The 26,451-nt window shown below is 41.1% G+C and overlaps 1 protein-coding gene across 2 annotated transcripts in view; it reads right to left on the bottom strand.

The window, feature by feature from the left end:
* CDH13 (cadherin 13) overlaps positions 1-26,451 on the bottom strand; it is a 441,187-nt gene that overhangs the window by 35,778 nt on the left and 378,958 nt on the right. For both annotated transcript variants that reach the window (XM_058813426.1, XM_058813425.1), the window contains exons 9-10: positions 11,753-11,935; positions 10,552-10,805 (exon numbers count right to left, since the gene is read on the bottom strand). In XM_058813426.1, coding sequence (XP_058669409.1) covers positions 10,552-10,805; positions 11,753-11,935 — 437 coding nt within the window. The remainder of the gene's footprint in view (positions 1-10,551; positions 10,806-11,752; positions 11,936-26,451) is intronic.

The following is a 26,451-nucleotide window of genomic DNA, read 5'->3' as shown; positions in this document are numbered from 1 at the left end:
TTTCAATTTGACAGACAAAAAACTGGAAGCCTCAAAACCTGTAAAACTAAAAGAACCTGGGTTTTTTTCCTCCTTCTGAAATGACAGAAGTTTTAATGAAAAGGCTCACCTGGCTGCACAAAGAAGGACTTGTTCAAAAGCACAGTTATACAAAGATTAAAGCCATTAGGGGCTTTTCCTTCTTTTTCTTTTCCCTTGCACTTCAAAACCAAAATTCTGCAGCAGTTTCCATGAGTCAGCTGACTTAACACCCCTGACATGGACATGTACAAAACTGAGATAGAGCTGTTTTCTTTCTGGGCTAAAAATGTTTTTTAAACATTGGTTAATAGCTTAGAAGCTTCCAGGGCCAGAATCTGCACACCTTGTTCCCTTACTAATAGAAAAATTTATTATTTTAGTCCTGAAGCATGATCAGATGAAGGCTGGCACTTCATCTGATAAACATTTACATTTTTATGTAAAATGCTACCAAGGACCCAGGGCTGAATCTCCAGAAAAAGAAGGAAAAGGGATTTTCCTTCTTTTTCTTTTCCCTTGCACTTCAAAACCCAAACTCTGCAGCAGTTTCCATGAGTCAGCTGACTTAACACCCCTGACATGGACATGTACAAAACTGAGACTGTGCTGTTTGCTTTCTGGGCTAAAATGTTTTTAAAATATTGGTTAATGACTTACAAGCTTCCAGGACCAGAATCTGCACACCTTGCTCCCCTACTAATAGAAATATTTGTTATTTTAGTCCTGAAATATTACCAGATGAAGGCTGGGGCTGCATTTGTGTAAAATGCTACCAAGGAGCCAGGGTTGAATCTCCTGAGAGCTGGGCCTTAGGAAATGAGAATTCTTGTGGAAATTTCCCATGTGCAAAAGGAAACAGTTCTCTGCCAGACCCATTAAAACAGGGAATTGTGTACAAATTCAGGGTTTGGAGTATGCAGGGAAATCTGGGTGAGAAGGGTTGGTATCACCAAGGTGATGTGGAGCTGGACACTACCCAGAGGAGCTGCCCAAGGGATGCCATGGATAACAATTATCTGGCTCTGTGTAGAGCAGGCGTGCATGTCTCTTTAGGCATATTTACCCAGAGTATAATGGGCAGAAAATCAGGAAGAAGTCAGTCCCTAATGCAGTAATTCACATTTGAACCTAGACTGAATCTGCAGGCTTACTGCTGCTTAACAAAGTGCATAATTTCACTCTTACTCAGAAACTATTTTGCAGAAATTGGCATCCTTATTACAAAGTTAATAGAAAAAAAATTCCAATTGAACTCTACAAGGCATTTTTCCTATTACAGTAGCATTGCAGAGCTCCATTTAGTAAAAATGAGTGCTTAAACCTTCTGACAATTTCTTCAGTGAACTTCAATTCCACTCCAAGGATAACCAGCAGTGAGCCTGAAAGGAGATGGAGCCTTTGTACCTTGAAATGCACAGGCTGGGGCTGCCTTGCCACTGAGCTGTGGTGTGAAATCAGGACAGGAATTCTGTGTGTTGGGGAAGATTCTGTTCCCACATGGAAAACTCCTTCCAGATTAAGTAGGAATACAACAGGAATTCTGTGTATTTGGGAAAGGTCTTGATCCCATATGGAAACCTATTCCCAGATTCAGTAAGAATACAACAGAAATTCTCTGTACTTGGGAAAGCTCCTGCTCCCACATGGAAAACTATTCCCAGATTCAGCAGGAATAGGAATACAACAGGAATTTTGTGTATTGGGAAAGCTCCTGCTCCCATATGGAAAACAACTCCCAGATTCAGCAGGAATAGGAATACAACGGGAATTCTGTGCATTTGGGAAAGCTTCTGCTCCCACATAGAAAACAACTCCCAGATTCAGCAGGAATAGGAATACAACAGGAATTCTGTGTATTGGGAAAGCTCCTGCTCTGACATGGAAACTTACTCCCAGATTCAGTCAGAATAGGAATACAACAGAAATTCTGTACATTTGGGAAAGCTTCTGCTCCCACATAGAAAACAACTCCCAGATTCAGTGGGAATTTTGCCACTGAATTGGGGGTGTCCATGATTTATTCTATCCTTAGTCTGGAGATGTTAAATTAATAAAATATGGCCAGGATGTGCCAGACACCTGCTCAGTGCCATCCAAGATCTGTACTTGCTTTAAGGACACAAGAGCTGAATTGCTTAATTAGACACTTTCCTTCCATGGCACCAATCTCATTGGAAATCTTCGATTTCAGTGCTTGGTTTTGCAGCTTTTGCCATCATGTAAAACACCACTGGTCCCTGGAGCTCCAATCACACTTGCAACCAGCCCAAATAAATTTCCATCAAAGCACCACTGAAAGCTGTAACTACACACAGATGATCAAACCCAGCTGAGTGAGACTCCAGAATTCAATAGCTTTAAAATATTAAGAGAAATTCATCCCGCCCTTTTCCCCATCAACACAACTCAAACTCACACTTTGTCCTCAAACTTGATAGCTAACTTATTATAATCAAGATACTCTTTACTTCTTCCAGAGACAAAATCCTGCCTTTTCTGAGGCTACAAGAGAACAGTAATGACAAAGTGAGTTATTGTCTGGATCTGCCTTCCACTGCAAGCATAACTTGTGACTGATAGATCCTATTGTTATATTTCTCAAGAAGATCTGCAATATTGTTTAGGCAGTGACATGAAAAATGTGCCCTATAATTTCACAGTTCACAGCCATTCATTCTGAGTTCTGACACGGTTGAAATCATAATGTGGCATAATATTGTTATGCAGGATAAAGACAGAGGGTCTAATTAAACTCCCCTTAAATGCTACATTCATCCTTATTAATCAAGAATTCAGGATTCTAAAGGTAATATCAAGGCAAGTTGAAATAGGTGACTGGGGCTTATCTGACTTCATGGAAACACAGATTTTTCAATGCTATCATCCACAGCTTTAATATCAACATATTAAGTATGATTTATGCCAACAGAGTGGAGCAGTGGAAAATTTTAAGAACAGGATCTTTTGACAAGTATTGTCAGGAGTGATGAAGTTTAGCTTCAGGTAGCTGGGTTCTGGGCAAAGCTATGAATCATGGATTGAGAATTCTTGGGCCCCCTGCTTTAGGTAGCCTTTAATAATTTAATTCAGACATTTCTGCTATTTCAGAGACCAATCTAGGAGAGACAGGTTGATTTTTTTTTCCCTCCCCTTAGGAAAGAGACACTGTTTTCAGAACAGCCTCACTCAGTCTGGATGAAATTTCCCCCCCTGCTTCGTCTCCTTTTCTACCAGGAGAGGACAATGAAATAATGCTATACCAACCTATTTATGTACACAAACCTTTCCCCAAACCTTGGGAACTGCTAGGAAGAGCCAAGAGTCCAGAGAAGATAAGATATGAGCATAGACAAGGCAAGCAGGGAGGCTCCCTCCCCTCCCAGCAAGGCAAAAATGCTGGAACAAAGCTCAGCCCCAGCTGGGGAGATGGGGCTGGCCCCAAGCACTGAAAATTGAGATATACAACAGCAGAAGAAGAGGTCAGACATCTGTCCCAACACAGAGGCAGAGAATATCATAAAAAGAGGGCAAAAAGAAGCACCAGGGGAGCCTTGGAGGTGTCCCTGACAGAGATGGAACTGGCTCTCCTGGATGGTCAGCACCAGGTGCTGTCCACAGCTTTTACAGAGTCAGCTTTGGCAGATGTTTCAACTCTCTCAGCATTAATTCCAGTCATTTGTTCCCTTCTGTCCCACCTCTGTAGCTCCCACCTGAGAATTTTTATTTATTTTCTTATTTTAGATTTGTTTGTTTTAATCAGCTGCTTCCTCCACATTAGCTCAATGTTGGTGATAAATCCAGGTACAAATCACTTTCTGCACAGGGAAACTGGGGTTGATTTGGCTCCATTTCCCCCTTCCAGAGTTACCTCAGTGTGGTTCTGGGTGTGAGAGGAGAATAAAAGAGGTACAGTACAGCTCCAGAAACAATTTTGCTGCTTTCCCTAACGCTGTAGGCCTAAAGAGTTTGCTGTATGGGGGAAGAGGGGCCATTTAAATTTAAATGAAAAGTGGAAGTCAGTTTGGTCAAACTGCCAAAAAAAAAAAAAAGAAATCCAATGCAAGTTTTACAATTTTTTCCTTCAGGTATTAGTTCTATGATAGCAAAATACAAACATGACAATAATTACCCACTCAGATAGTGTTAACACCTTCAAGGAACAGTGTCAGAAAAAAGATTTCTGTGTAAAATGCACTTGAGCCAGCGGCCACTGAGAACCTGCAATTACAGCAGTGGGTGAGGGAACTGCCCAATTCCATCCTCTCAGAGCTGATTAAATCTCCTTTTCTGGCATTGTTAGCTGGACACCCCCATACCCACAGCTCTCCAGAGCTGGAGTTTCTGTGCTTCAGAGTTCACAAAGACAGAAGTGAAAAAACCTTTCATTGCTTCAAGCAGATTCTGTCTCTCCCTGCCTTTCCATCTAACTTAAAAAAGAGAAAGGAAGAGAAAAACAGTGTACACTGCTCAAAACACAGCAACTTCAGATCCAGAGATGCGCTACAAATTCCCAGTGGCTGGGTTCAGGCAGGCCATCAATAAAAACTGCAGAGCCAACTGGAGATGCTCCTGGGTATAACTTACAGTGAAAAACTCTGCTGCTGCATGCTGAGAGCATGGCTCAGCCATTCATTTGTAACAATGGAGCTATTCTCCTGTCTGCACAAGGAAAACAAATCTCCTGTTGTTAGGAATCAAAGACAAGTCCTTCAGACTCTAGGAGACATATTTAACCATGACTAAGTGTGTTGCTTCCTAAGCATTCACTCTTTAAGTCTTCCTATCCCTCTCTCATTATGGAGTACTTCTGGAAGTGATTGGAGTGTATCCCAAAAAAGCAAATTTATTGACCTCCACCAGCAACAAAAGTGCTTTAAAAAGGCTTGATGTGCAACAAAGTATGCAAAATTGATCCCTTAAGTGGCTGTGAGCAATGTGATGTGAAGCGTCATCCTTGTTCACAGGGGGTTCAGGATTTCTGGAAAAATCCTGGCAAGAGACACGAAAAAGGCTTTTTGAATTGTCTTTGTGATTCATGGCTTTTGCATTCTCTGTGTGGAAGGGTGGGGATCGGCAGGCAAGGAAAGGAGCAGAATAAAACTCACTTTTCCCAGAAAATTCTCCTTAGTTTTCTCAACCACTTGAGTTTTAGGAGAAGTTTACAGAGCTATGAATCCATTTCAGTGTAGTTTCAGCACTGTTTTATAGCATTTCAGGCAGCCATTTTATTTTATTTATACATTTTTTTGGATGAAGATCATGGCTGCCATCGATCAGAGGTTACAACATTTCCACTGATTCCCACCAGCTCCATAGCACCAACCCCAAAGTCGGGATGATCTCATCTAAAACAGAACAGCAAAATCTCCTGTTCCCAAAGGCATTGGCCAGTGCATGACCCAGAGGTTCTTGGTGAGAACACAAACCATGCACAGAATCATCCAGGCTGCAAGAGACCTTTGAGATCCAGCTGCAAACCAAGATCCAACTCATAAAGTGCATTTCCACATCCAGACACACTTTGACACTTCCAGACCTGTCTGCACCACCTCCCTGAGCAGATTATTCTGATACCTCACCACCCTTGCAGTGAATTTTTCATTTTTTCCAGTGCCTAATCTGAACCTCCTCTGGTTAAATGAAGATTCTCTCTTCTCTCATCCTTTCACTGGGGACTTTACAAAGAGACTCACTACAACTCCTCCAAGGCAGCAAAAACCACAATCACCCTTAATTCAGTTGGGCTCAGCCTCCTCCTTCCCCTGCTCTGATGCTCCAGCATGAAACCTCATTAATGCTTAGTTTGCAGCACAGAAAAATGCAATTTATATTAAGAAAAACAGAGTTTATCCCCTCCCAGACAGAGCAGTTGCTGTTATCTGGAAATGCTGACAATAATAAATGACTTTGCTCCTATTTCCAGATGTGGAAACATTGTCCCTGTGCTTCCAGGAGCCACCTGTACTATGTGGGGCAGCTTGCTATAAATATTATAAATAAATATTATACATAAATATATATCTTATTTGCATACAGAGCTTCAGATATCTCTGCAGCCTTTCATGTGCCCATGAAACTCGATGCAGTTTTGGGTTCTAAGTTCTCCAGCTTCAAATGCTGCATTTTAATTCTACTTAATGAATTAGATATGCTTTAGAGCTGTAATAAAGTTTTCTTATGAAGATATTTCTGAAGCATTGAGTCACATTGCTTACTGAGAATAAACAATATGTTTACATAAATAATTTAAAATCCAAGAGCACAGTAGGTAATAAAAATATATTGCCATGATAAGCCACGAAGCCAGAAAACAACACTGCTCTAATTAAAAATTACAAATACACTGCAGTAAACAACTTATTTACACGTAGTTAAAAGTTTAACTGTTGAATATTCTGCACTTGTTGAATCCTAAAAAGGGAAAAATACTGAAACCAATCTCGTCACACAGTCAAATATTGAGAACCATAACTGTGTTTAATTAAGATCTACTGTTAATAATGGGTTTCAGAGCGAGGTTCTTCTTTTAATTTCCCAAGGTAGAAAATGTTATTAAATTTGGCCTTTAACTTCTCATTGACATGTACACTTAAAAACTTCTGATTAAAATTTCAGAGGTTGGGAAGAAGTACCCAAAATTAAACTCTCAAATCTGGCACAAAAATAACAATGGTCCCTGATTAAGAAATCAAATTTCAGAAACTTCATTACTGTTCTATTAATAAATTGTTGGGTTATAATTAAAATGGGGCCTGCTGGATTTCTTTCATTTTTTTAATAGAAAAGATGGAAACTGGAGAGAGATTTAAATGCTTAAAAAAGAAGGAAAAAACGGAAAAAAGAAAGGTCAATGGATGTGAGAAATGTGACCCAGCTTGAACAAAAGAACCTTGAAAAAAAGGTTCTTTTTCTTTCTGGGAGCAAGGAGAGTGGAACAAACACTGATTTCCACCTCTTATTTCCAGGATGATGCTCTCACATCTGCCTGGAGTTCCTCTGGAATTTCAGTGCCAATGGAAAGGGAATTTTAGTGCCGATGCAAGTTCTGCCATTGGTGTGCAGACCAACAGCCACAGCCACAGCTCAGCCATTTGGGGCCTTATTTTTCTCACTGAAACACATTTTTTGCCAGCTTGTTTCAGCTTTCTAATGAAATTCTTCCTCAGCCTGCAAAAACACTTGAAGCTGAAGAATAAGAAGGAAAATTGCTTCAAAAGTACAGCTGTCTTCAGGAAATTTTACAAAGTGAGCCTCGTTTTTCAGAGATAAGTAATTCGATTCTGATTCAGATCTGCATTGTTCAAAGAATAAATTCAATCTAGTTGCAGACAATGGCAAAAATGCTTTCTCTACTCTTTTTTGTTGGTCTTGAAATGCATTTATCATGTTATATCTAGTAGAGTAACTAAATTTCCTGATTACAAATAATCAGCAGCTCCTTCTACAAGTTCTATACAGAAAATTAACTAAAAATATCCCTGCAATTGGATATATTTCAGTTGTAACAGGCTGAAAAAAGAACCAAAAGCCCACCAACATTACCAATTCTCTGCTGGTCTGCCCATTTTGAAGAGATTTGTACTTTGTTGGGGGTGATGTACACAATTCACACACACAAATCTGACATTCATTGCTTCTTACAGACAAAACATGCTTCACTCATGATTATTAATAATCAATTAAACCCCAGACTCATTTAGGAGCCTGTGCTGATCCTGCTTGGCCTTTATTTTACCATGTAGTCATAGCAAGGACTGACAGCACAATTATTGGAATTGGATTCCACAAATTATTGGAATTATTGTTATTATCCATTATCATTGGATTCTACAAATTTGGAATCAGTGCTCTATAAAAGTCCTGCACATTGTCCCAGACTCTGAACACACACCTGTCTGTGGGAATTGGAGATAAACATTTCAGCCAGAGCCCAACAGTGAGTGGTTTTGGCTTTTATACATGGAATTTCACCCTGTCCTTAATTGCAGATGCTGTTCTCATCCCAAGTCTGCCTTTTTCACTGCTGGCACCCAGGTGTTTCAACACCTGTCAGCATTAAAACATCTTTTAAAAATGCTGTTTTATGCTTTCATGTTATTTTAGCAATAGGACTGACAGGTCCTATTCAAATTAGCCTTTTCCTGATGCATTCTACCATTTCCCAGATTTCCATGACATTTGCATTATTTTCCTCTAACTTACACAACCATTTCCCTTTCCATGATCATTCCTCATTCTCAGCCCAGGCTAGCTTAATTCTGCTCTTCTTTTCTGCACATAAAAGGAAAAAAAAAAAAAATCTTGCTTTTGGCTATAAGCCTTCCCTGTTTGCTATGCAGATATAGAAAATCTTCTGGGAAAATTCTCTTTATCTTATGAGTTGGTCAAGATTTGGGGGTTCCTTGGCACCAGGTGTAGTGCACTGTAAAACATGTTTATGTTTCTTAACTGTTTACACCACCCTTAAAGCAAATTGAAGAGTATTCAGTGACTCACTGGGTGCCCTTTAAATTCAGGGTCAAAGTAGTTTGGAGAAATTCAGCAAAATCAGCAGGTCAAGAGGAAAATTTTGGGTAATAGCTCCTGGATTGTTGGCTTTGGTAATGAAATCCTTACATTTTCATTGCTTTTCTCTCACATAATCAGGTGTTATGATAATGAATGTTAGTTTTCCCATCTCCCATGAAAATACATAAATTATGGAGAGCACCAATAAATTCATTTCTTGAACTCAGTCCAAAACCCAGAGGAAATAAATACCTGCACAAGCCAGGTTCTGAGCAAAGCTGCTGAGGGTCTGACAAACAGAAATTCCATCCATAGACACAAATTTTTGTGTGTGAAATAAGAGGTCTTTGGAATAAAAGCTAAACTTAAGATTAAGGAATTATTCCATAAATAAATCCATTTAGAAAACAAGGGAAATTATGTGCTAAGAATCATTCTGCAGATAAACTAGTATTTCTATGATAGAAGTTGAAGGAGAAAAACTGAACTATTAATGTTATTAACAATGTTATCTTTGATGCAGAGAATTGAAACTTTTAATTATCTGCCTTGCCTTTTTCCTCCTTCCTCAAATATGCTTAAATTCACCTCCTCATCATTCAAACGCGAGTCCTTTGCAGTGATATTTTCCCCAAGACTTGCTGCTGACAGAGAACATCTCCAAGATCAGCAGCTTGCTTTATTGTGGAGCAGGACACGTGTCAAACCTTCTGCAAGGATTGCACAATCACTGCTAAATAACCCTGTGACAGCAGAGAGAGCTCTGCCTATGGCCTGGATTGACAGAGCCATTGTTCAGCTGCAGCTTTGAAGTCGTTCTCACGAGGAGTTTATCCCCTTTTATATACACTGACACCTGGGGGAAATGATACTTACAAGGAGAAATGAAAAATTAAACACAGCTGTAGGTTTTAGTGGTAGTGCCTAACCTGTAATTCTCAAATGCTGACAAAAGCTGTCTGGAAAGCCAATTTAGTTTTAGAGAACAAAGTGGTTGTTGTTTTTCATTTTTCATAGAATCTGAAGCCAAAGGAACAAATTAGGTCGATCAAAATATAAGATGATACCATGTAATACCCAAGTTTGTCCCTATGACATGGCACAAGTGTGGGATTGTATTATTACAGCACAGAAATAATAATTTATTTCCATTTATCAGGGCCAAGCCTTAGCTTCCTTTAGCTTCAGTCTTTCACTGGGAAATATTTTCTCAGCTCTTGAAAGCAGATGGACGGTCATTATTTTACTGAGGGATACTATAAATGATCATAAACTGATTTAAACCCTGTGTAAAACAGATGCATCACTTCTATAGACATTTTAAACTTTTATATATCTTCCCTGGCTGTCATGAAGGAAGAGTAATAAACTAAGCAGGTTAAAAGTAATTTTGAAAGAGTGCAATGTCAAGTCTATTCCTTGTGGCACTTGATTGTTCTACTCTAGGAACTTCACGGAGTGGAAAATTATTGTTTCCTGTGTCTTCAACAAACTGAATCTCTAATTGCAGGACAAAACGTAAATTGCAACTTCTTACTAAGTTAAACATAATTCTGCACTGGCAGGCAAATTCTTGGGCACATTCCCAGTTAGTGGAGGATGAAAATAAGGGGGCACTGTGGCATTCACATTTTCTGGAAAAATCCCTTTGCTCAGGATATTGCTCCTGGGAAGCTGAGAAGCCTCAGAGAAAAATGAAAACAATAATTATCTGTTTTGCTTCTCCTGTGCTTTGCTGCTTGGGAGATTGTTTACCCACAGGTGATTGTTTCATTGGTTTCATGTGAATTGTTTTGACTCTGGCCAGTCAGTGCCAAGCTGCGTTGGGACTCTGGAAAGAGTAATGAGTTTTTCATTATTATCTTTTTAGCATTGTATAAGTCTCCTTTCTGTATTCTTTAGTATAGTTTAGTATTCTTTAACATAATATAGTACCATAAAATAATAAATTAGCTTTCTGGGCACCTGGAGTCAGATTGACCATTCCTCCCTGCCCACAAACACCAGAGGCACTGCTCCCACCTGATGGTCTGGTGCTGCAGCGTGTCGGGGTCGGTGGCGTTCACCGTGAGCACCACGCTGCCCACGGGGATGTTCTCCTGCTTGGTCACTGCCATGGGGTTGGGGTGGAACACGGGGCCCTCGTTGACGTCCTCCACGGTGATCTGCACCGTGGCTGTGGAGCTGGGCCCGTAGGTGATGTCTGGGATCAGCGGGTCTTCGTTCTCCACTTTGATCAGCAGCGTGTGGAAGGCTGAAATCTCGTAGTCTAAAGGCTGCAAAGAAGAAGATTAGAGGGCAAAGGTTAGAGACAATGCTGAATGCTGTTTCCTTTAGCCCACGGCAAAACTTCAGACAGCAGAATTAGCCAGAAAGGGACAAGGACATTCCCTGCACCTGGTGGGAGTTCAGGATTACACACACTCTGTTCTAAAGGGCATTGGAGATAATAAATAATGGACTTAAAAACCCATGGAGACATCCCCCTGTCCAAGAGCTCTCATTTTGTTGCCATACCTCATAGACACAGCTCATCTATACATGTTTACTTATATGCAACATGTATTTAACAAACAAATGAGTCACACTCATGACAATAACACAAGCTGCTTTCTCAACTCTTGTCTTGAAACCAAAGACAAATACATGCACTTGTCTTAAGAACTGACAATGCCTCTTCTGAAGCCAAAAAGAGAACGTTCTGGCACAGGCAGCAAACAGGGCTATTTTCTTCATATTTTTTTATTTTTTATGTTTGAGACATAGGATTGTCTTCATACAAAGACAGGCAATAAATTTTTCTATGAGATTTTAGAAATGTGGGATAAATTCACTTCAGAACTGCGGACTCAGTCTGAATCCACTCCCCTTTCTTCCCTGCTACTTGCATGTGTTCTCTGAGTGAGAACAAAATGGGGCTCTTGAATTCTAATTGTACCTCCAGCAACAAACAAAACTTTGTTGTCAAATCTCACTATTAATTGTGATGCTTACAGCAACCCTGGCTGTTATTTAAGCACAACAGTTAGGACCAGGCAGTCCTTGTGACTAAAAAATAAGGTTACTGTGACAGAAGAAGGGGTTACACACATGGTTTGGACAAGGGCTGGCAGCCAATTTTATATCTCCTAATAACCCATCCCTGCTGTGCCTTGCTTTGTGCAGTGAACCCAGGGGATGAACCTGACAGCAGAAATACAGGGAAGGATGGGATTGTTCTTACCTTGACAACAGAGAGCATTCCCTCGTTAGTCTGGGGGTTGGTGTGGATCTCAAAGCTCTGCCCTGGGTTCCCATTGATGATGGAGTACACAGCTCTCCACGCCCCCGTGGCGGGGTCGTCACGGTCACCCACGGTTAAATTCACTATTACACCTGTGACCCCCTCCTTCACTGTGGCCTGGAACTGGAAAAAAAAACAAAAACACAGAGGAAATAGTTACTATTTCCACTTAATGACTACACACACACACAAAATATCCAAGGCAGCATTAATTATTTACCCCAGCAGGAGGAAGATGGAATCCTCGACCGAAACTTTAAATAATGCATTCTCACTTTATGAAATATGAGGCAGCACATTTCAGCTGCTCTCCATGAATAGATGGCAGATAAGCAGCGATGTGATGGGAATGGAGCTTGGGAAGGTTCTGATCACAAGAAGACAGTTCAGCCCATATTACTGAAGGTGAAGCATGAAGAGACTGCAGTGCTGCATAGCTGCATGTATTCCCAGAAAGGGAACTGAGGGAAGAGGAACCTGCCTTGTTCAGACCACTTTTGCCTCCAAATCCACTTTTATTTACAAATAAATCCAGTTTTGCATTTCATACTCCTCTTTTTTCATGAATTGTCCCCCACACCCATTCATTTTTCACTGCATTGTTATCAAGACACAAAACAGGTCTCACTAAAACCATTCCCAGAACATTTTTTTGAGGCCTTGCTCTAAGACACTCAGAAATAATTGGACCTCACGCTACCACTTTGTCTGCATAACTAAAAGTCAGTGCTGCTTTCTTTTTGCAGTGGAAGGATTTCTTTATCACCTTGTGAAATGAGTTGCTGAACGATTCAACCCTGTAAGAAAATTCTAGTTTATTCTCCATCATTCTTATTTATGTAGGAAAAAAAACATTAAGCAAACCATTGGAAAAGCTTGCAAGGGTCAAACTTAATAACACTCCTCACCTTTCAAGTGCTTGAGGCTGACGTGCTAAAAGCACTGTATGTGAGAGTGATAAGATAATACCTGCTTTGGAGGTGGATAAACCAGGCTGATAACAGACCTAATCCTGAGAAGTGCTGAACATCAGCACTGCCATTACAGATCATTAGGAAATCTTAGCATTTCTAGGGATTAAAGCCTTCAAAAGTCCAAAATTACAAACTTTAATGACACAAATTGGTTTTGCTGTACGTGTGCTCCTTAAAAGCTGCATCGTTGGTGACAAAGCATCACTCAAGGGCAAGAGTCACCCAAGTGGCTCCAAGACCTGAATAAACTAAATGTCTTTTCCTCTATTTTACACAAGTCATAACACTGCAGAAGAGTTTGGGGAAATAATACAGAAAGTGGTGTTTATTAATATATAGATTTCCCAGTCTGGACAAATAGTAGGTAAAGTGGATTTCCTCATATGAAAATAAAGAAAAGATGACAATGTCTTCCCCTGTGTTGTTATCTTTGTTTTTCTTCTTTTTCCAATAGATTTAATTTATCTTCCCAAACCCCTTTGTCAATTTTTCTGTATAATTTGAGTGCAGGCATTCAGTTCAAGCTTTCCAACCTGATTTCATAAAAGGATGACATTAATAACTGGCTATTTCTATCTTCCTTGGTGTATCTAACAAAGCATTTAAAGATTCTTTTGATTTTGATGGTTAATATGTAACAGGTTGTGATTGAGCTTTGTTTCAGACAGTTCATTAAGCTCATTTTCAGTTTAATTAACTCTAAATGATAATACAACAATATTTTCACTTGCTTTGAAACAAATTAAAAGGAAAACTCTATTAAGAATCTTGGAAATAACAGAAGAGTGATTACCAAGATTGTGTTCCAGCTCAGCCAAATGTTTTCACTGTCAAGCAGACTTGGATACCCTTTACTCTGATTGAAAACAACCAATTAGACTGATTGATATTTTTATATTATTTCATATTTTCCCAACTTGACCATGCATAATATGAGACACAGAACCATAAGGGTCAGAATTTTCCCCCACAAGTGTTCAGCACCCAGCAATTTCCCTTCAGCTGCATAAAAAGGTGACCAGACTTCAAGGAGCCTAATAGTAAAGAATCTAACCCTTAGATTTGACCAGGCATCTGCTCCTAATTCATATTGATCCTTGGGAAAAAAATCTTTTCCTTAATCCTCCAGTCTGATTCAATTAAGAGTTCAGTACTCCTTTCCTAGCTCACCTTGGGAACTGTGAGGGTAAGATATTAAAAGATATGGCTGTTTTATTCAGATACAATATTGTGAAATCTGTGCAAAAAATTTGTTATATTTACCCCACCAGTGCCAGACTGTGATGGAAAAGATTGCTATGGTCTAGTTCAAAAAATATGGAATTTCAGGCTAAGGATGTCTAAATCAAGGACATCTCAGCTGGGATTGGCTTTTTTTCTGCCTACCTGTTTTCCCCTTGTTTAGGAGGAGCTCTCAGTAGCTTGAGCTGCAGAGGGAAAGGGCACAAAGACCTGAGTTCTGCTGAGTTCTGACTCCTGCAGGTCAGGAAATGCCAACATCCCCAGGGAAAGGCTGTGCCAACCAAACGATTCCAGCCACAGTGGTACCCTCAGCCCCAGAGTCCTTCACATTTGGGAAACAACCATATAAACACAGATATTTGGAGCTGTCTGGGACTTCAGACTGAAACCTGTTCAAGATGGATGGAAAGGCAGAATGATCAGACCACAGAGGTTGTCACAGAGATCTACTCTAAATTTATAATGTGGAAAGTGTAATAAATCACAGATTTGTGATTGCAAAAGACACATATCTACTGTGAAACTGTGTGGCCTAGAAAAATACAGTGTATTTTATCTGGAAGGTGAACTCTTTTGTCTGTTCAGTCACCTTTATTTAAGGAATAAACCTCCCACAACTTAGAAAAATCTGTTACACTTATACTGAGTCCCTTTCAAAAACAAAAGTAAAAAAGGGAATTTAAAGACTAAGAAAGGGCAAAAATAGGAATTAGATTAGGAAACGGAGAAAAATAACCACAGGTTTCTCATATTTCACAGTGAAAGGTTTATATTCTCAAAGCTTAACTGGGAAAGTCTGAACCAGTGCTCTAAAATAAAACCCCACAGTGGCTAACACAAATAATTGGATCACAAGTTAATTGATTTTACTCATTTTAAATATCTGCACATCCCCTAAGCACCACTATAAATTAAGAATAAAGGAGATGAATTCAGTACTTTATTTAAGCTGCTATCATTTGCACCCATTTGAACACTAATAACTTAGAAGGAGAATACCCTGGGCCAGAGTGGGTTTGCTGAAGAAGCTGTGTGAATTTGCTGCTTCTGAGTGAAATGTGAGGTTAACCTGCTCTGTGATGTGCCATGCTGCCATTTTTTGTGCTTATCATCCATACAGCCCAGAGATTTTAGCAATTCTGTCATTTTTAAAGTTTTAGAATAGAAGGGAGAAAAAAGAGGCAGCTCTTCTATTTCTGTGTCCAAAATCTTGTGGCAAAATACACAGAAAATGGACTGATAGAAATTTAGAAGGAAACACTGAGTGAACAGCAGTTAATGGGGAACTGGAAGATTTTGAGGGAATAAAGTGATGGATGTAGAGGAAGAGAGTGAGGCTTGTGAGGGTGCATAAATAGGCTGGAAAATGGAACAAGCCAGCAATGTTTGCCACCATGGTGGACTGATGGGGAGCAGATAAGGACACTGGGATTCTTGTGAGGTGTCACCAGCCTGGTCCCACAGGCCATGGAGAGTGACAAGGAGCAGCTTTTGTTCTTGACAGCACAGGATCAGTGCAGGGATGGCAGGGAGAGCAGAAATGTTCAAACCAGCTGTGCCTGAGCAGAGGAGTCTCAGTCCTACAGACTGCTCCTCCCTTCCCAGGATCTTCCAAGCTGAATTTGTTTCCTGCTGGAGCCAGGAGGTGACACTGAGCCAAGTTCTCCACACTGAGCTCTGTACTGAGCTGATGGGACAGGGCACTGGCAGCTCCGAGGGGCAGGAAATTCCTCTGGATGGTCCCAGGACAAACCAGCCTTGTCAGATTCCCACCACACAGAGAGATCACTGTGCAAAATGTCATCACCTGAGAATCCGGGCACCGACCCCAGCCCCAGACATTGCTGGGAGGGGTACCCAGACCCTGTGAAAATCAGATTCTTATCTCACAGCCTCATTTAAAGCTTCTGTAGTGAATAAAATTCTGTTTACTGACTTCTCAGAGTGGATGAAGAGATGAACTTCAGTGCATCTGAATGTCTCCTGTCCAGCAGCGCCTGAGCACAAACAGCACCTTAAAAAACTCTCAGAGTGGGGCACTGGCACCCAAATAAAGAGCTGCCACAAGCAGCAAACACAAAGCAAGAGAAACGTGCCTGGGGTGGGTGATTAGCACCCAATGGCTCATTAAGATTCTGCACACTGTGACTCCCAATCAAGAATAAACAAATTAAAACTCTGTGTCAGTTTGCATTTATCAGGGTGATATTCCAGTGGAAGGTGTTCTGTGCTGCTATCACGTGTTTGTTTCCTCTCCTATCTATCATAAAAGATGGAAATAATGGGATGTATTAATTCATATGTCTGTGTTAGAAATTCCACAGAGAAATTTTATTATTGCAATTATCTCCCTCCACTGAAGCCCACTGCCTTTGTGATCATATTTTGTCTAATTTCTTGATAATGTGATGACAAGTTATAGAATCTCTTTCAACCTGCTTGCTCTTTTTGCCTTTTCCTTTGCATGCTGCCATTCAGTACAAATGCACCTGAGCTTCCAGGATTTATTTGCCAAGGAAACAAAGCATTTTCCATAGCTCTGTACCTGGAACATCTCCAAGCACAAATGAATTTTCAGAGTGGTCACAAAGGTCTTCATTCTGGATCAATCAGGAACGAGAGTCCCATAGATGTCAGAAATGAGCATTTCAGGTGGAATTCAGTGGGACACAGAGCCCAGTTTGCCAGAGAAGGATAACCCAAGTCACTGGTGCTTGAGGTAGGGGCACCACAAGGAGGAAATTGTATTTTTGCAGTGACCAAAGAGCTGCTGATCCTACACCTTCCTCCCATCCTTAGGCTTCAGGGTGCTGCCCTGCTGATCTGGGCTCCCCAAGGGCTGCAAAACTGCACCTGAGCAAAATCAATTTATGCCAAACACTCCACTGCAGCAACTGAATGGAAAATGGTGTGGTCGAAGCAAACTTGGTCAAAGCAAGCTTGGTGCTACATCTCCCTAATCTCTTCTGCAGATTTTAAAGGTATTTTACTTCTAAGACTGTGCACAGCCTTTGCTGTGTGGACACAAACAGCAGCTCTATTTCACTACAAAAATATCTGCATTAAAGTAATGGGTTAGGTGTAAGCTGCAAACCAAGCAACAACACATGAAACCCTTGGAAAGCCATTTAGATGAAAGACATCAAATAAATATAAAGCATTATCATGGTATGACAAGGATTTGATGGTGTAAACAAGATGCAAAGCAGAAATTATAGCTGTGAGTCACCTAAACAGGCTTTATTATTGTCATTGTCTTACTGCCATAATGCTGGCTCGTAGGCACTGCGTTATTTCTTGACTGAAAGTGTTTCTTTCAGCTTATTCTATATTTTTTCTGAGCACGTAATATTCTTCCACCTCCCTGGTGAAACTACAAAAAGAATTCAATCATAGTTTGGAAAAAAAAAAAAAACAAAAAAACCCCTTTCAAATATGTGAAATTGACCATAATAATTTTGGACGCATTTTCAGTTTTTACTTTTGGATCATTTTTCACAGCCTCTGCATTTTAAATGCTTTGTGATCTTTCAAGGCACACACCAGTTGCTTTAAAGAGTAAAAGCAGGACTCAGTAATGAAGGACTGAATGAATATTTTTGTCTGCAAATTCTTTGTCTGCAAGTCTGCAACAAGAGCAACCAAACTGAGAGATCAATTAGGTAAATGGAAGGCTAAGGATTCAGTTCTGCTCTCTGGAACATGGCTACAACGTCTGCAGGCTCTGAACTTCTGCCTTTTTATAGAAAAACACAAAGATGCTCAAAACCACTGATATTCATCATGAATGAGAAAAAGAAAGGAAAAAAAAAAAAAAGGAAGTTTCAGCATGGCTTCATTTTGTTTTGCTGCTCACCAGTCTGCTTGGAAAGGCACTCAAAGAAACAAAGAAAAAAGAACTTATTAATCAGGCTCCAGATAAAAGTCCCTCTGGAGGAGTTTTCCACCAGGTTAAAGCTAAACTGTTTATGGGACTGAGACCACTTCAGGTATTAGAATTCATTATTTTGTTGTAGTGGGTTAGAATGAGGAAATAATGGGGTAGAATGGATGGGGGGAAGAGGAAGAAAGAGAGGAGAGGGGAGGGGAGGGGAGGGGAGGGAAGGGAAGGGAAGGGAAGGGAAAGGAAAGGAAAGGAAAGGAAAGGAAAGGAAAGGAAAGGAATGGAAAGGAAAGGAAAGGAAAGGAAAGGAAAGGAAAGGAAAGGAAAGGAAAGGAAAGGAAAGGAAAGGAAAGGAAAGGAAAGGAAAGGAAAGGAAAGGAAAGGAAAGGAAAGGAAAGGAAAGGAAAGGAAAGGAAAGGAAAGGAAAGGAAAGGAAAGGAAAGGAAAGGAAAGGAAAGGAAAGGAAAGGAAAGGAAAGGAAAGGAAAGGAAAGGCCTGCTGAGTGCTGCAGAAGCTGCCTGTAAGGTTGCCATCATGAAGGGTCCTCCTGTCCCTCTTGCAGACACCACAAATCTTTAAAACTTTGGAAGATCTACAGAATAAGATCCTCACAAGAGCCATCAATTAATTTACAGAACTTTCTCCCTACTTCTTCCCCACAGCAGTACTGAAAGCCCACCCAGAGCTGGTGCTGGTTTCAATCCCGTCATTTATGTACTTGCACAAGGCTAAAAAGCCATTTTGGGGACTGTAAATCAGTGATGGTGAAGGTTCCTTGAAAACAGCTGCTTTTTGGAATTATTTTGAAGATTTTGTTTACACAAGATTACACTCTCCCTCAGCCTAGCTCAGGGCCTCACTGAGCAAAGGCAAAAAGATAATTCTAACATGTATTAATCATATGTTGAATGCCTGCTTCAAAGCCTGCTACCTCCAGGTGTACATCAAATATCTGAAGATGCAGAAGGCAGACAAAGATGCTCTCTATTTTTTTTTCCCTCCTGAATATATAAATAATTTAGAAATGATTAATTCTTTTTCACTTTTCCACCTATAAATGCAAGGTGCATTCAGTGGTTTCTGGAATAAATCAAGTACCCACCAATAACTGGACACCTCTAGAATGATGGTTGTATCAGAGAAAAACAAATTCTCCTTCTCCAGGTGGACAGTGGAAGGTCACTGTATTTATTACATTTAAGGAACTTTTGAGAAAACCTCAAATAATGACGTTATTTTCTGAGCTATAAAAAATTCCTTCACCACAGGTAGAACAAACCTTATGTTTAAAACAAGAGCATGAGAGAAAAGGATGCTGTGAGCAGGGCTGGAGGAGCAGCCTGCACCTATTCACCTGCCTGGGGAGCAGGCAGAGCTCTGCCTTTCACATTCATGAGGCTCCTTGTGCTGAATGCAGCCAGCCCAGCTCCCCTCATTTCCTCCTCTGTGCACTTCCAGGGCAGAGCTCTGTATTCTCCCTAAGATGCTGGATGTCTTCTTTAGATGGAGTCCACTTTAAATAAAATACACCTCTCTGGATTTTTCTTTCTTTTTTCACCCACCAGATTTGAGGAGCGCAAATATTTTACAGGATTTTTCCCCCCACTTATCCTAATGATGGTGACAAGGGAAGGAGCTCTTGTTCAATGGTCCTTTTCCATATTTAGCAGAGATTTTTCATACCCAAACCAACTTTTCTGGTGCTGAAGATGAAAATCTGAGCATAAATGGTGGAACTCACTGATCCTGCACTACTAAAAGGAAAAAGAGTGCACTTCCCATCCAGGGCAGAGTTAAGCCTGTATTCTTCCTGGATGTCTTCTTTAGATGGAATGAACTCTAAATAAATACACCCTTTCTGTATTTTTCTTTCTTTTTTCACCCACCGGATTTGAGGAGCGCAAATATTTTACAGGATTTTTCCCCCCACTTATCCTAATGATGGTGACAATGGAAGGAGCTCTTGCTCAATGGTCCTTTTCCATATTTAGCAGAGATTTTTCATACCCAAACCAACTTTTCTGGTGCTGAAGATGAACATCTGAGCATAAATGGTGGAACTCACTGATCCTGCACTACTAAAAGGAAAATCTGAAAGTCACCTGTTACTCATATTACAAGAAAGGAGGAGGAGTGAAGTTTATTCATCTCTGAATATTAAACTGGTAGAAAAAAGGAGAATTTTATGAAATACATGATTTTTTTTCTTAAAATTAGCATTAATGTATGGAGCGACCAGTTAATTTGCTAGAAATTTGGGGAGATTGAGGGAAGTGAAGGAGAAATCTCTCTAAGGGCTTTAGTCTCCTCCCAGGTATAAATAAATGCAATGGGCAGTGACAAGACCTTCAGCAGATTAAACCTATTGATGATTTTAAAATTATTATCATATTTACCTCTAGGAAGTAGACAAGGTATGAAAACTGTATTTTAGTGCTATACAAAAACACTAAACAAATAGAAGCTTAAAAAACCCAAACAACAACACAAAAAGAAAGGAATGCTTCATTCTAAATAGGTGAAGGAACAAAAATATTCTAAATAAAAATCTAGAGGCATCTTGTTCATCACCTTGATAAAGGTAACAGAGCCACATTCTCATTAGTTTGAGACTCCTGGTTTTGCAGAGAGGCAGAAGCTGCAATGAAAATGAGATTTTCTCTGTGTGGGAATCTTTGGCCTGGTTGAGAACAAGCAGCATATGCAGCCAGATGAGCAATCCTGCCTTTGCTGCCCCGGGAGGGCTCTGATTCCAGAGGATGGAGTTTTTCCTTGTGCCAGTTTACAGCTGATCAAGGCCCAGGCTGCCAAGAGCAGATGTTCTGACAGTGGCCCAAGCTCTTCATGGCAGTGCTGAGCAGCCCCAGTCCAGGCATTCACAGCAACTTGTATCTCCAGAATATTTCAGCTACAAATCTCAGCAATTCCCCAAACTTGTGGCATTTTGGATTGTGCCAGCTGATGGGGATGAGATGCCCTAGATTTACAAGCCCCTCCAGCTGAGAGCTGTCTGAAGTTATCCCAGTTTGAAAACTCTATTTTGGAAGCAGATAAGAACTCTGCAAGGTTTCACACTGTTCCAGTGGAGGCAGGAGGTACAGATGGAAGTTTACAGGCAGCATAATCTGCAGTGATACAGAATCTGTCTGAATTTTAAAAGTGAAATCTCGAGCCAGCGTTTTGTTTTCTGTGAAAAGCTGAGTGGGGAAAGGAGAATTTGGGCTGAATGCTCCATATTTCAATCCATCTGAACACAATAAGTCTTCCAAGTCTGCTGACAAAGTGATGAATGAACTCTACTGCACATAGTTTCTTCTACTGGATATACAAGATTTTTTTTTCCCCTCAAATTATCCAGTCTACATCCAGTTGGCTCAACATTCATTGAGCAAAACATTACTGCTCTATCAAAAAGCTATGATACAAGAATAATCATTTAGAGATCAGAGACATAAGTGAACTTTCATGATTAATGATCCCTTTCCTTTTCTTTTTCCCACTCATAGCAGAAAAAATCTTTATTATACCCTGAACATCCAGGTGAGCACTGAACTCTCGTTACCCAGGATGAGAAAAACAAAAACCTGGGGCCTCTAACCCTGTTAGCACAGAGAAATTCTGTTTCCAAGGTCAAGAATAAAGACAAATAGCTGTAAATTCAGTGTATTTGACTAATGACCAGGGTGATGTGAGCCTGCCCATCCTGCACTGTGAGAGGAGCATCCCAAAGGCAGGGTCAGGGCACCTCTCTGCCAGCTGGGGTGAACCTGCTTTGGAAACTCTGAGATTTCAGCATATATTGCAGCAACAGATGTATGGCTTGGCACTGCACAGCTGTGAAAAGGTCAGGAAAAATCTCAGCTATGTTAAATGGATTTATTGCTTTCTGCTTTAAGGCTTCTGATGGCCTCCCTCTCCCACCACCCAGCTCCTTTTGCCAGTGCTCATTTCATCTTTCCCTGAAAGAAAAATATTTGTGCTAAAGGAAAATGAAACATTCCTCTGGCAAGGGCCCGTTGTGTGCTTATTTCTTATCTAGAATGTCACAGAGGGAACGTTCAGGGCCCTTTCATTTTCTCACAGGTAATTTATGTTTTCCTACCCAAACACTCTCTGTACACACATCCCTCTGGAGCACCGACACCACTGCAGCCTCAGCTGGATCTGCTTTGTGCAAAGGGTTCAGCATTTGCTCCTTTGTGTTAATAAGGAAGATCAAAATGAGCTAAGGGTGTTTTTCTGTCCTGGTACTGAATTTTCTCTGAGCTGTTCAGGGTTGGTTGTTTAGGAGTGCCCAGCTGATGTGTCCGAGCACTGGGAATTAGCAGGGAGGTGAAAACAGCCCCAGGTTGTGTCAGAGAGCAGTGGTGCAAACACACAAACACGGGGAACAGCCTGTCACACCTGCCCCGTGTGGGCTCCATCTGAACAGGGTGCCTTAGAGCCCCCCAATACCTAAAAGGGATTTTTGGATAGGGATGAAGTGATAGGAAAGGGGGAATGGCTTTAAGGGTTGGATGGGATATTAGGAAGGAATTGTTCCCTGGTGCCCAGAGCAGTTGTGGCTGCCCCTGCACCCCTGGAATGTCCAAGGCCAGGTTGGACATTGGGGTTTGGAGTAGCCTGGGACAGTGAAGGTGTCCCTGTCATGGCAGGGTGGGATGGGATGAGCTTTAAGGTCCCTTCCTGTTGCAGTAAGGTAGAAAAATTATAAAAAAAGGCTTTATAAAATCAGGTCTGCTCTGTTAAATCAGTGATGGCTTGTCAAGCTGGCCTTTGCAGGTTCCCATGTGAAAGCAATCCTGGTGTGAGCAGGTCATTAACATCACAATCCATTCCTGGCTAGAAAACTACTTGAACCTGTCTAAATATTAAATCTTTCCCATGAGAATCGGTGAAGAAAATATGTAAACAGATGAAGAGTAGAGAGATTTGATTGACAAGTAAAATACAATTTAGTAACCAATAAAGTAATTGTTAAGAAAGCTCCTGACCAATTGGAGTCCCACACCAGGTCTGTAAAACTGTATAAAAGGAGTTATGTGAATAAAGAATGGGCTTTTTCCACCATAAAGAAAATGGAATCTGGGTGATTTATTCCAATACCTTCCCACCAAACCATCCTGTGATTTCAAGATTCTATGAACAGCAAAGGGGCTGTGCCAGGGGCACATGCTGGTTGTGGTTCCTGTGAGGGCCATCCCTGGAGGGAGAAGCATCACCGTGAGCACAGACGTTCCCCATGTGGGGCTGGGGGACAGCAGGCAGCACCAGGCACCTTCACAGCCACTGTCCCCCAGAGCTGCCACTGCTGGGATCCCCAGATTATGTGCAATTCCCTCGTCCTGATCCCAGCTGCCACTCTGGGATGCTGGAAATCCTTCAGCAGCAGCTTAGGAACCTTCTGATTCCAAGCACACCAAATGTCTCATACAAATAAAGGCAAGTCCCAGGAAATACAGGTGGCACCGGTGAGATAAATAAGAATTTGGTATCACCTTCAGTTTATATCAAAAAGCTTTTCCACAGGGTTGAATGTTTACTAAATCAGGATTTGTATGAAGAGTACGAGTTCATTAAAGACTGTGCCATTCCTCATTTAGGACTGGATCTCCCTCTCCTGTAGAACCCTCCATGTGATGTGCTCATACATCTGCATCACTATTGCCACACCGAGCTCTTCCCAAGGACAGCCAGAGCAGGAGGAATTAATTGGATCCTGACACACATTTCTAGATACAGATTTTTCACCTGAGCTTGCCAGTTCTAGGGGAAATCATTTTAAGGGATAATAAATACCACTTTATTTCTGTACACAGCAGTGTGATATAGTGGAAGCAGCCACCCTTCCTCCCCTTGGAAGGCAGGAAAATGCTGTGCTTGCAGCTACCTCAGAACTATCTCCTATTTCTTGCCTCTGAGTAAGCTCATAATTAGAGTAGAAACAGGAGGAACAATTTCAATGGAGCTGTAAAACTCCAACAGAAAGGAAAAAAAATCCATTTGAGGTTAGAATAAAATCTTTTTTTAATCTGGCTAATGCTGCTTTTGTGCTGAGGCTAATCATTATATTTATGACTGACTGTGGGATATTCCAAAGCATTGACACCTGACTTCACTTACCAGAAAAGCAATCACTTGCAGATATTCAACTTGGTGATTAATGTGTAGATACCTAATTTTGAGTGGATTAAACCATGTTGTATCAATTTGGTGGTTTTTAGGATTTATAATCAAACCCTGGTGACATCTGATTAATGCCAGCTCAGGCTCCCTGAACCTTACAATATTCTTGCTCCTTTGGAGCTCAGATCACAGCAGGCTGATTACCCCCTGATTATCCTGAGTAACTGGGGTCAGAGGTTCCCTGGCACCACAGAACACATTTAATTCAATCAATTCAGTGACTGAAGCAGTTGGGAAAAAAAAAAAAAAAAAAAAAAAAAAGATATTCCAATTGCTGTAATACAGCATTAGAAAAATTGCCCAGGATTTCTGTGCTCCAAATGATGAGCACTTCTGCTTAATTTCTAATTTAGTATTCAGCTGGGGTTTGCAACTTCGATTACTTGTGATATTTTCACTCAAAGTCAGGGGCACTGAGCTTGGAGGGAGGAGGGAAAACCAGAGGTAGAAAAGTTGCCTGCATTGAGCTGGATAATGACCTTTGTGCCAGGGCTGGCACAGCTCTGCTCTGCCTTTCCTGGTCACCCTCTCCACAGGTGACTCACAAACTCCTCCTGCTTCTCACTGCACGTCCCTTTTGTCACTGCCAGACTTTTGGCCTTACTTTCCCTTCTGGTGGATTTTTACTGTTGTTTAGCTGAGCACCATTTCATTTTCATGGCAAGCAGAGAGACTTTGATCAGCTGTGGCAGAGCACAGGGGTGATTTCAGACAGCCCAGTGCCCTCCTGGCTGCTCAGAGCACTTGGGGAGCTCATTAAAGGCTCCACTCTGTAGCTCAGCCTCCTTCAGCACCAGGGGCTGTGGCTGGGATGAAACACAAAAATCTCCTCTTATTCACCCTGAAACCTCGAGGCATTCACACAGCAGTGTCCAGCAGCTCAGATTGGCTCCTGAGAGGGAGCTTTGCATCCTGCACGAGGATCCTGAGCCTGCTGACACACAAATATTCCTTTCTGTGCATCCTGAGGCTGCAGCACAGCCAGACTCTGCCTCTGGGATGGGTGATGGTCACAGCTCCAGGCACTGCTCAGAGGGGATCTAACAAGGGTGAGGGACATCACAGACAGGAAATTTGGAGCTAACGTGGAGCTCCAGGCCGAGCAACACACAAAAACATGTTTTCAAAGACATAAACATGACCCCAAATGGTCCCAAGGGGAAATGTCAGTGTGAACATCCCCTTGGTCCTGGCAGAGCCCCCCAGGAGTTGCAGCTCCCCTCAACAGCCTGGCCACAAACACTGGCATGGAACCCAACCCAACGAGACCAAACCAAACCCAACCCAACCAATTCATGGCCCAGAGGAGCCAGGAAATGGTGAGAGAAACAGCAGGAAAAGGAGTAGGAGCTAAGAAAGGTGTCTACAACACTTTTACATCTGCCCTATTATCGCTATTGACAATTTTTCTAAGTTGAAGAATGTTTGTTTGTTTCAGTAATTCAATCAGGATTAATAATGATTCTTGGATTTGGATGAACTTGGATTACTTTTCAGTTTTATGAACATTAAATTCTTGGCTTTATATATAAGGCAGGCTTCCCTCTGCCCATCAACAAGGTTTTGAATGTAAAACTACAATATCAGGGTTAGCCATTACCTGCAATGCTTCATCAGAAATGAAGCAACTTTCTTGAGTAGAATTCTTTAATAAAGGAAATTAAGTTTTAGACCTCTGTTTTCTCTGCAAGCAGGAGAAAGTTGCAATTTAATTTTCTGCCTGCCCACAGAGAAGATGCATTTTCTGTATGTTCCTTTGGGGTTCTTTGGAATGAAGAATGCTATATGGTTATAAAACATTCTTTTAATGAAGCTCACTCTCAACTATCCCTGGATTGATGATTTTCCTCCTGAACCCCTGGGCACATTTGCCCACAGGATGAGCCCTGGCAGAGCTGTCAGCATTTTTTACCTTAAGAGAAGCCCAGAGTAGGAGCTGCAGGACAGAAGTTTGGTGTTTTAGAGAAGATCACAGTGTCCCTAAGTGGGACATAAAGCTGGAACCTATAGACAGTGCCTATAGAGCCCTGCAGGGTCTCCTTTGGGTGTGAAATATTCCCAGCCTGTCCTACTACAAAATCCAAAACAAATAAAAAGACAACACCCAAATGACTTAATCAATTCTCCACATCAAACACAAAACCACAGGTAGAGAGGAAAAACCACAGCAGCAAAATCCCATCACATCAAAGCCCTCAAAATCTATACATCCTTCTCCTCCTGTGCTGAGGATGAAAGAAGAAGACACCACAGACAGCAGATGTTGGTTTTGTCACTTATTCTGTGCTGGAAAAAAGAATTGTGGACAATAAAAGGGATTTGATGTTGTGCAAACAGCAGAACTCTGTGGAGAA

The sequence above is a fragment of the Ammospiza caudacuta genome, chromosome 13, assembly GCF_027887145.1.
Source record: "Ammospiza caudacuta isolate bAmmCau1 chromosome 13, bAmmCau1.pri, whole genome shotgun sequence".
Taxonomy (NCBI): Eukaryota; Metazoa; Chordata; class Aves; order Passeriformes; family Passerellidae; genus Ammospiza; species Ammospiza caudacuta.
Note: the sequence above shows the minus strand (reverse complement) of the source record. Positions and strands in the feature narration are given on the sequence as shown.